The sequence below is a fragment of the Theobroma cacao genome, chromosome 5 (assembly GCF_053813885.1).
Source record: "Theobroma cacao isolate CCN51 chromosome 5, ASM5381388v1, whole genome shotgun sequence".
NCBI classification, from domain to species: domain Eukaryota; kingdom Viridiplantae; phylum Streptophyta; class Magnoliopsida; order Malvales; family Malvaceae; genus Theobroma; species Theobroma cacao.
In genome coordinates, this window is record NC_142643.1 from 29,979,358 (window position 1) to 29,990,209 (window position 10,852).

Genomic DNA, 10,852 nt, shown 5'->3' on the forward strand with positions numbered 1-10,852 from the left:
ATTAAAATTATTTTGTCATCGTGGAGGACATGTATCACATACTAATTATTGGCTTTATTGACTTTTTTTTAAAAATTTAATATAATCAATTTTGTTTTTTGTTCTAAGAAGATGATTTTTTTTTTACTTTAAAAATTACTTTTTTCTTTTTCTTTGAAAATTGAAAAATAAAAGAAAATGAAATTACAATTATGATTGTTTCTTTTTTTTTTTATTTTGATAAATTAAATCTCTATGTTTTAGTAAATTAATGTCGTGACAAATTACATGACATTAAAATTTATTGTCGAACTGAATAAACATCATTAAATTCATGTCGTGACTTTAAATTTTATTGTGTAACTGAAAATATGACACATCAACGCAAAAGATTTTTTCTTTTTTCGGTCAACAACACTAGAATCTAATTGGTCACACTAAAATCAAGTTCAGCCACCCACCCAGCCAGGTAGGGCTGTTAGGGCATTAGCCCATTGTTACAGTGAATGGGTGAGCTCTGAAATGTGGCGTTGTAGAGCAATAACGGAGGTGGTGGAAGGAAGTGGGTAGGCGAATTCAAACAAACGTGATACGGGGTCCGTTAAAGGAGTTAGGTGCCTCGGGCTGTGTGCAAAAATGGACAAAATATTGTTATTTGATAGTTGAAACTTGAAACGCGTAACCACGGAAATGAAATGAGCGAGTGAATAGCAGCAGAGTATTGATTGGATTTTCCAGGGAAGCGAAGGTGTCGAAAGCCAAAAGTGAAAATGGCGACAGTGAAGAACGGGCAGGTAGTGTTGAAAGGGTACATAGAGGGAGCACCAAAAAAGGACGACATGGAGATGAAGATTGGGACAGTGGAGCTCAAGGCACCCAAAGGCTCAGGTGCTCTTCTAGTCAAGAATCTCTATCTCTCTTGTGACCCTTACATGAGAGCTCGCATGCGTAATTTCCATGGTTCTTACATCCAACCTTTTGTCCCTGGTCAGGTATTCTCTTCTACTGAGATAAAGGACTCAATGTTCCACATTTTCAACTTAGCGACATTTTTATTTTCATTTTTTGATGATTGAAGCCCATCGAAGGATTTGGAGTGGCAAAAGTCTTGGATTCTGATAATCCAAATTTCAAGCCAGGAGATTTCATTTCGGGATTCACTTGTTGGGAAGAGTATAGCTTGATTCACAATACTTCACAATTGAGAAAGATTCAACCAGATGATTCTATCCCTCTCTCCTACCACTTGGGTCTTCTTGGTATTGCTCCTTTCTTACGCAATCTATTATGTTCTGACAGGATTGATTATATATGAACGTATTGCCGTGTCTGGAATTCTTCCTTTCATACATAGTTTAGCATTTTTAGTTCAGCCAATACCTTGTCTGATGGTGACAACTAGAGCTTGTTTGTCTAACGGAAAGTGGAAACTATTTGGTTTGAAGTTTTGCTTTCTTGACTTGATAACACAAATGCCTATGATCGATTTTTGCTTTACAAATCTCTTTGCTGTAAACCTTCAAGAGTTGTGCTTCTTGACTATTATTTTATCTGCTTCAAGGTTTTTTTCTCCATGAATAGGCCACTGCAGCCACTCACTAGATTTCTGCGCGTTAAGACCTATAGTTCTTGTGGCTGACCAAAGAAAATTATGATAGAAAGAATCAGAGAGAGAACATTTTCTCTATTAATAGTTGGATTTATAACTCTATTCAAACTAGAATTAATAACCTACAACATGAAGTAAAGTAGAAGTTCTGATGTTTAGTCTAGGTTTGTGTCCTAGATGGGTAGATTAAATTATTTGGAAGCCTTCCTATGGAGTTAGAATGTTCAAGAGTCATACCTACATGGATTTGAGGCCTGGTATCTGACATCACTATGTCAGGGTAAGGTGAAAAATCCACGTGACATAGGCTTGCCTGTCTTTTGTATCTAGCTTTTAACTCTTTTTTTAACTTCTGATAAGGATTATTTATTTCTCTTCTGTTTTTTTCCAGAAGCTTAAATTTCGAGATTTGAAATTTCTCTAATGACATGAACTAACGTTGGCAATCATGCCTCAGTAACTACACTTATTTTACAGCTAATCAGTGTTCATGAATTAAGCTGTTCTTTGAAAAGTATGACCATTTGGGTTGTTAAGAAAGATGAGGTTTTCTAACTGTCAGCATGTCATGTGCAAAAATTTGTCTCCAATTTTCTGGTTCGCTTCCTCAACCCTATGTTTCATTACCACAATGAAGAAACAGACAATGTCATTTGCAAATCAAGTTATGCTGATAACCTGTTTAGTGTTTAATTTACTCAGATAGAGCTAACTTGTTTATTTGACCAAGGGCCTCTGTACCAACGGGATATTAATTTCTTCTGTTGTTGGAAAGGGTAGTATATTAGACCCAGTTATCTGCATTTGCAGATGCATGCTGGTGCACTGTTGCCTCTAGCCTGTTCAAGGATCACCTAAACATCAAAAGCAATGGCTTGCTAATTAATTTACCCTGCATGGAGTAAAGTTGAACTTCTTTCACTTGCTAAAAGGGAAAGTGCAAAATTGGATTGCAAAGCCCTAGACTTTAGTTCAAATTGAAACTGCATTAGCTCTTACTTCTTTGGCATCATAAACAATCCAGCATAAAGCAGACTCCCACATTCTCTATGCTTACAGGTTTCTATTTTTTTTTTTTTTTGCAACTTTGAGCTGGTCTAGCCACTAACTGAATGAAAATTTACTTATTTTGGAGCGCAACTTGCATAAGAAAAAATGAGCATAGTTATGAATTTACTGGCATGATTAGCATAAATCTCAAGTAGAGGTAGTCTATATTGCTTTTAGCAGGCAATGCTAATAGGAATTTTGTGCTTCTCATTTGCCTATTTGTTCCTGCAAATGTTTCTCTCAGAGCTCCTTGCAATGGAAAAAGAAAAAAAAAATGTCATTTATGTAGAAATATTAAGTAGCTAGAATATTAGAGTGTCTTTCTTTTTCTGGATAAAAAAAAATTGATTAAATTCCTGAATGTTAAATGACCAGAAAAAAAGAAGAAACCCACAAATCTGCTAATTATGATCAAGAGATTAAGAGAAACAAAACTGACAAAACAAAAAGAACATCTTAAGTACACTACTGCATTGTAGTTTGTGTCTGATAGTTGTCCAATCAAGAGTTTTATATTTATGTAGGCTACATCTGATGCTTTTTTAGAATCTTGAGTTCCTTTTTCTTCCAAATATGCTTGCTGTGCACAGATCATGCACCTTTCTATTGTTGATTGTTATTCTGTTAATTTGGGTTTTGTTGATCTGGTGACATATTTAGGTGCTTTGTCTAGTTTTTGTATGTAAGAGGAAGCATTAGGTCAAGCTTTTCCTAACTAGTCTTGAATGGAACAACTGGGGACTATATTTTTGACCAGTAACCCTGTTCAAGAAGATGCTATTTGCTTGTTTGTCTGGTAGTCCAAACCAACAAGTAAGATAAAAGATGTTTGCAGTGTTGCCTGAAACTTATGTCTTTGCAAATCAAATAGCTGAGTTTATGACAAAGGGCATATAATTGATTTTTCTTAATAATGTTTTAAGCCATTGCTGATTTAGAAATTTTATGCAGGTATGCCAGGTTTTACTGCTTATGCTGGATTTTATGAGATCTGCAGCCCAAAGAAAGGGGAATGTGTTTTTGTCTCTGCAGCTTCAGGAGCTGTTGGCCAGCTTGTTGGCCAACTTGCCAAGTTACATGGCTGCTATGTAGTTGGAAGTGCTGGGAGTAGCCAAAAGGTGAGTTTCTTTTTTACAAAATTGTGCCTATGTTGAATTCAAATAATTCTCATTCATTAACAATTAAACAATGATAATACAAGAAGAACTGATGCAAGAAAAGCAATGATTTTGGTGTATAGGTTGATCTTCTCAAGAACAAGCTTGGATTTGATGAAGCTTTTAACTACAAAGAGGAGACAGATCTAGATGCTGCTTTGAAAAGGTCAGTAATAAGACTTTCCGAATAAAATTTCCCAAAATACTAATTTTGCTACCAGATGTCAACAAAGGATATATTTGAATTAGCCTTTTTTTAATTATTCCTGTTTTTAAGTGATACATCTTTAGCAGAAATAGTATGATGCCCTAACCTATAAGTTTTTGAATTCAATGGAGTTGCCAATATTTTGGGGAATCTCATGTACATATTCTAGGTATTAGAGGTGGCAAGTGAGTCTTTGGGTCCAAGTAATTTCGGGTTTAGATTCGCTTCAGGTTGGGTCGTTTTGTTTATAGGTCATATATTAAGAAATAGGCTCCGAGGCCACATTAACATTCCACATAGACTAATGTATTTAATAATTTTCTTTTTAATTATATTCATATATTTATTAATTAGAAAGGAAACAAAATCCATTGGTTGGAAATAGAATAGAATTACAATGCAAGCTTTTCTTTCAGTACGTAGAGAGCACTACTAACAGTAGATAATATTAATAAAAGAGTATTATTTATTAAAATAACTTAACACCATTAGTTAGTAAAATTGGTCTATCTTTATATTTAGGAATTAGAAATGTATCAATTTGATTAAAAAGATTCAATTGGAATTCTAAATTCTAGTAAAAATTGTTAAATGAAAGTACTAATACCATGCTTTAAAAAGACAAAAAAAAAAAAATAAATAAAGAAGGAAAGCTTAATTAGTCTAATTGGTTAAGTAAACTACTTAGTTACTCTACAAATCATGATAATTAAAATTAATTGAGATAATGTTGATCTAATTTTGATATTTGGCTATTTGGACATTAATGGAGAATGAAACTACATTGGCTAGGTTTCAACTTTTACCACTTGAGTACTAATATTATGGAGTAAAATGCAAAAATCATCTGTGGCATTTGTGTGATATTTCAGTTTTATTTGTGAATTATAATATTCAATTTTTGGAGCTGTGACTTTTGAAAAAGTTTCAAATCCATCCATTCTGCTAACCACCATTAAAAATTGATGCTATATGCTACCTTAGTGCCACATGGGCATTGACATGGCATATATCCCTACCAAAAAAGTTAAACAAATTCACCTTTTTTTTGCCATGTGAACATCCAATTGTGTTAGGTCACCTATGTTTTGTCACGTGGCGTTGAGGTGATAGATTCTATCATTTTAATGGAAGGGTGATGGAATGGACAAATATGAAATGTTTTTAAAAAGTCCCAAATCCAAAATTTGAGTTATAAAATGGTAGATAGAAATGAAATATTGTCCAAAGGTCATACATGTTTGATGCAATCACTCAACTTTATGTATAATCATAAAGTATTTAAATTATAGTTAGAAAAGACAACTAGGTTTTATTGGTTAATACAACTAATTATTCTAATACTTGTAACTTGTAAGAAATCAAAATATATTTAGATTAAATTGAACTAATATTACTAATCTACTTTTAAGTGTATTTGAGTTTATAATAAGTAGTTATTTTATTTGTATCTTGATTTTATTTTTATAAATAATAATAAATTATTCAAATTTAAAGTTAAATTCGTTAAATGAGTTTTTAATATTTTTCGTCCGTAAAAATAAAAAAAGTGGCAGGGCTAAGAAAGAGTGAGAGCCAGAAATGCTGAAAACAAAAAACCTACAACCTAGAAAGAAACTCTCTCTCCCTCCCAATAAGCCAAAATAAAAATGTAAAAGTTGAAAGAAATAGTTAGAGCTGATATGTCTAAAGCCCAGATAAGCAAAAAGAATCACCCTTTTGCCACATTGAAATCCTTTGTTATACGAGACTTAGTAGGTTCTTTACGTGTTGATAATAATATAAATTATAATTCATTACTGATTAGATTTTAGTTTAAATCAAGTAATTGACATTCATCATCAATTTATAAAATTGATTAAGTCATATTTATAAGTCAAGATTTATACCTAACAATGTATCATGACTATCTAAATATTAAGAGAGGCAAAGAGGTTTGACTGAACCTTTTGGTGTTCAATCCTTCACCATCTAATATCTAGATAAGACATAGAGCATGGTGCAGTGTTTACTTTATAATTGTTTTTGTCATTTTAGTTTTTGAAGCTTTTCTTAACTTCTTAATGAAATTCGAATTACCCTTTTTTTTTTGGAATCTTCGTTTCACCTTGGCCAAGGATTTCCTTGAGTTAAAAGACATGTCAAAAAACAATGGAATATCTCCCTTAAATCATTTAGGGTGATGTATTTTTTATTTATCATTCATTTATTTTCATGTGGTTCATGTTTTACTCAACATGTACTTTATTGCATATCCGTGGTTCAGACTACCTAAGATAATATCAAAGTATAACAATTCTCAAATACGATAACTGACGATCTTCAAGTTTAAGGATCAATTACACGACTAACACATGAGAATGTTTCAATATACACTTGAATAATAATATCAAATGAAATTCTCACAAATAGTCATGTTCAATGAACTTTTTCTTGTAACAAGTAACCATTTGTTAGTTTCAAGTATCCAACATTTCCATTTATGAAACCGATGCTTACTTCATAAGTAATAGATATCCATTCTCTAAAAGTTTAGTGGACACTTGAAAACATCACATCACTACACACCCTTAAATGCACTTTTATCCGAAGTGTTTCTTCACTAGGAATAGCTTTGTAGTAAATGACTTTTCTTCTGCGTTTGTCCCTGTAATTTAACAGATGAAGTTACTTTGAAATGCCTCATAATTAATACCTAAATCTCTAGACAGGTACTTCCCACAAGGCATTGATATCTACTTTGACAATGTTGGCGGGGCCATGTTGGATGCAGCATTACTAAATATGCAGGTTCATGGCCGTATAGCAGTTTGTGGAATGGTGTCACTACATAGCTACTCTGATCCAAAGGGAATCCACAATTTGTTTTGTCTTGTAACCAAGCGCATCAAGATGCAAGGATTCTTGCAAAGCGATTACATGCATAAGTTCCCACAATTTTTGGAACATGTCACTGACAGCTACAAACAAGGGAAGATTGTGTACATTGAAGATATGACTGAAGGATTAGAAACTGCTCCTGCTGCTTTTGTTGGACTATTCTCCGGTAAAAATATTGGGAAGCAGGTCGTATGTGTAGCCCGAGAATGACTCTTCTGAACAGGTTGCATTGGTTTAGGGATGGACAAACTCAAGTTGTAGCAGCTGTGATGCTTTTGTGCCTTTTATTGAACTTTTTGTATTTCACTTGTCTGGTGCTTGTCTGGGCAAGTTTTTTTTTTTTCAAAAAATAAAATAATGCTCAAACTGACCCCTTTATTAAGGATTTGTTTGTTTTGACGTACAATATTTTTTAAAAAACGTTTCAAGACTTATATTGGTTGAAAGATGAAAAATTAATATCAAATGGTCAACGGGAAAAACACTCGTTGATCATGTAAAATGTCTTATGTTTTTCAAAACCATAAGACATTTTTCGAAGAACAAAAAAACAACATTTTATACTAAGTTTAGGAATATAAGTTTGATAAATATTAATATTTAACTTAAAATATTAAAATATTAAAAAAATATTTAATTTAAATAAGTTTAAAATATTAATTTTTAAATTATTCAACACTATTAAAATTAAAAAAATATATTTTTTAATGAAATCTTTCAAAACAAATAAAATTTTTATTTATAAATTGTATAAATCTTACTAATAATTATAATAAAAATATTTCAATACTTGTTATTTGATGAATACACTTATAAATATAGACTTTTGATGTCTTATACAATTGACAAATATTTATATTTTTAGAGTGTTATGTAAAAAGGTGGTGTGACGATTTTTTTTTTTAAAATTGGAGCTTAGTTTCATTGTAGATATGTGGTTAAATGTTTTAGAAAATATCATTATTGATTGTCTATTTTCATATACATTCCTAATTTTGATATCAAATTAGTGAAAGTCAAATGTGACCATTGTTTTATAATCAACTTCTATTTATCATTTTAACATCCAAATAACTCCACTATGATGGTGGAAAATATTTTCCATAGGATGATCCAAAGAACAGAAAATGTTTTTGATAATTTATCCAAACAACAAAAAATATTAAATTTTACTATAAAATGTTTTACACAAAATTTTATTTCAACAAGTCACTTTCTGATTATAAAATGAACCCTGAATTGGGGTTTCAAATTTACCCCTTTACTTGGTGCAATGTTATCACTTCAATTCAGACTGGAGTGCTGCTCGTGTGATGCGCTTGAGCAACATGTATAATTTCTTGAACAAAATGAGAATAACATAGCATGATTTTTTATTTAATGGACATGGAAATAGCATAATTTAGTAATAAATATAGACATAAATAAAATATTTTATCTACTGACAAATGTAATCCACCAATGTATTATTTAAAATATACTATAAAGTTCTCTTGGTTTAATTGAAAATTTTCAAAACTACAATTAATCACAACTTTTTCAATAAGTATAATCTTAAAGAGAAAGTAAGGTATAATAGAATTTAAAATTTATTCAATTGATCTCAATTTGTGTTTAATAAGGCATAATATATAATAATCTAAATAAGTTCAAAATATCATGCTCTTCACATAAGAAAGAATGCTATGTAAAAAAAAAATTACCTCGTATCTAGTCACAACTATCCAACATTTGAATAACTATATATGTAAGTTGGTACTAAATAGAAGGTATCTTAAAAATATAATAATTGAACAAAGCAATTTAAAAAGGTCAGAAAGGAAAATAAAAAGAATTAACCATGTTAGGATGTTAGTTCAAAAGATAAACCTTAAGAGGGTAGTGAATTGAGTATTTAAAAAAAAAATTTTGTAGAGCCTTTGAGGAAAAATTAATCTTAAGTAAGATAAGGATGAAAACCTCTTTGAAACTTAAGAATGAAGAGTTATTGAAACCTTTTTGCAAGTGGTTGTAAAATGATTTTAGGAAATCAAAGAACAAGAAAAAGAAATTTCAACAAACAAGTAGAAGACACAAGATTTATAGAGGTTCGGCTTCGAGGCCTATGTCTTTTCCCTTGGCTCACCAAAGAGTTTAAAATCCACTATAAAAACTACCTTTTCAAAGGCTCAAGCATAACCTTTTCAATGTATTGCCTTATATGGATCAAGGACAATCTTTCAATATAATGCCTTTTATAGATCAAGTACTACCTTCCAATACACTGCTTTTTAGGAATCAAGCACCTATCTGCCTTTTACTTATGTTAATGTATAACCTCTTACAATAACTCTACGTTTCTAGCGTAAGTTATAATATTCACAAAGGATTATAAGATAATGAAGATGAAAGCTTAAATGCCTTTAGATAGGCTGAATGAAGCTGTAATACAAAGAGAAAATGAAAGCTTAACAAGAAAGTAATGAATACTTGATTTGAACAGTGATTTTCAAGGAATTTGATGTTGAAGCTTTCACTCTTGCTTAGGAATTCTTCTCTTGGCGTTCTCTCTCTTCCAAAGTGTTTTTCATACCTCTATTTATAGGTATGTGCTTTATCATAGTCGTTCAAAGATATGAGTTCAAAAATATGTCCATTATTCATTTCTTGTTCTGGCTTGTCTGATATGAGGTATTGATACCTATGACACGAGTCTCAATACTTTAATTGCCAGTTTCAACTGAGGTCTCGATACCTCTGTTATATGTCTCGATACTTGTTCATCCTTGGCAATTTTCAAACTGAACCATGTCTTGATACTTTTGTCCCTTAGTCTCCATACATAGTAGCTTGCTCTATCAAAAACCATGTTTGGATATGATGTCTGGATACTTGGTAAAAAGGTCTCGATACTTTGACACTTACTCTTCAGAATTTGAAGTTCAAAGAATAAGGTCTCGATACTTTATCAAAAAGTCTCCATCACATCTCATTTCTTGGAGGGATCATGACTGACGCATAGACCTAGACGAGAATAACTCGTTAGGCCCAAGCAAGCCTCTTGCCATAACATCATTAAACATTCATCATTTCATGCGGAAGCATTTTATAACATCAATTTACCTGTAAAATCATCATGCATGCATTCATAATACCCATTATACAATTAAGAAATTTCTCAGACTTAATAGTATAAGCTCAAGCATTTGATACACACACACAGCAACGAGTGCCACTATCACAGTACACAATATCACTATCATCAATAACACCCTCAAGGGTTCATATAGGCTTTTGAGCCATCATCATAATATCATACATAAAGTTATCTATGTAAAATGTCAAACATAGGCCACATTAACATAACATGTTCGAAATCCATAAATACAAGCAAATCCAAAAATATAAACATATGATCGACTCATCAATGGAGCGTGATCGACCCTTTAGGCATCAAATGGCTATTAGACACCTATTAAAAAATGAAGATCAGATACTAGTATCCATAACACTGGCTGCTATCAAAATGTTATCACTGATTTGCAACAAAATAAATGAAAAAAATAACGTGTAAGTCACAAAGACTTCGTGAGTGGATATGAGAAGGGGACAAATTAGAGGATAAGAGTGTCTCATAAACATGCACTTATAATCTCATGCCAATTATCATCAATTTAAACTTTAATCTTATGAACCATGGTGTTTAAACACGTTGTAATAGCATATATGACATAAACAAGTGTGAATAACCACTAGAAAACCTTTTTACCCTTAAAAAGCTTTCAAATAAGTTAATACATTAAATTATAGAACTCATATATCGATAGATGATGAACATCTATCGATAGATTGGAAGCAAAATGCTTCATGTGGCATTCTACATGCTATTTATCAATAGATGTTCTACATGTATCGATAGATAGCCTCAAAACCTCTGTTTTCTAAGAAAAATAGAGCAATTTTACCATTCCTTAAGTCCTCTTACCTCTT

The 10,852-nt window shown here is 31.7% G+C and overlaps 1 protein-coding gene across 1 annotated transcript; it reads left to right on the forward strand.

The window, feature by feature from the left end:
* Positions 1 to 413: 413 nt before the first annotated feature.
* On the forward strand, positions 414 to 7,265 carry LOC18598706 (Zinc-binding dehydrogenase family protein). The gene is made up of 5 exons (XM_018122267.2): positions 414 to 971; positions 1,058 to 1,238; positions 3,590 to 3,756; positions 3,879 to 3,961; positions 6,715 to 7,265. The coding sequence occupies exons 1-5, from the start codon at positions 750 to 752 to the stop codon at positions 7,091 to 7,093; spliced, it is 1,032 nt and encodes a 343-aa protein (XP_017977756.1). The 5' UTR covers positions 414 to 749; the 3' UTR covers positions 7,094 to 7,265.
* The last annotated feature ends 3,587 nt before the right edge of the window (positions 7,266 to 10,852 follow it).

Bases quoted from the DNA above. Each gene is read 5' to 3' on its own strand.
- LOC18598706 (XM_018122267.2), top strand. From the start codon at position 750: ATGGCGACAGTGAAGAACGGGCAGGTAGTGTTGAAAGGGTACATAGAG. The intron at 972-1,057 runs GTATTCTCTTCT...TGATGATTGAAG, and splicing joins AACCTTTTGTCCCTGGTCAG to CCCATCGAAGGATTTGGAGT. The intron at 3,757-3,878 runs GTGAGTTTCTTT...TTTGGTGTATAG, and splicing joins GTGCTGGGAGTAGCCAAAAG to GTTGATCTTCTCAAGAACAA.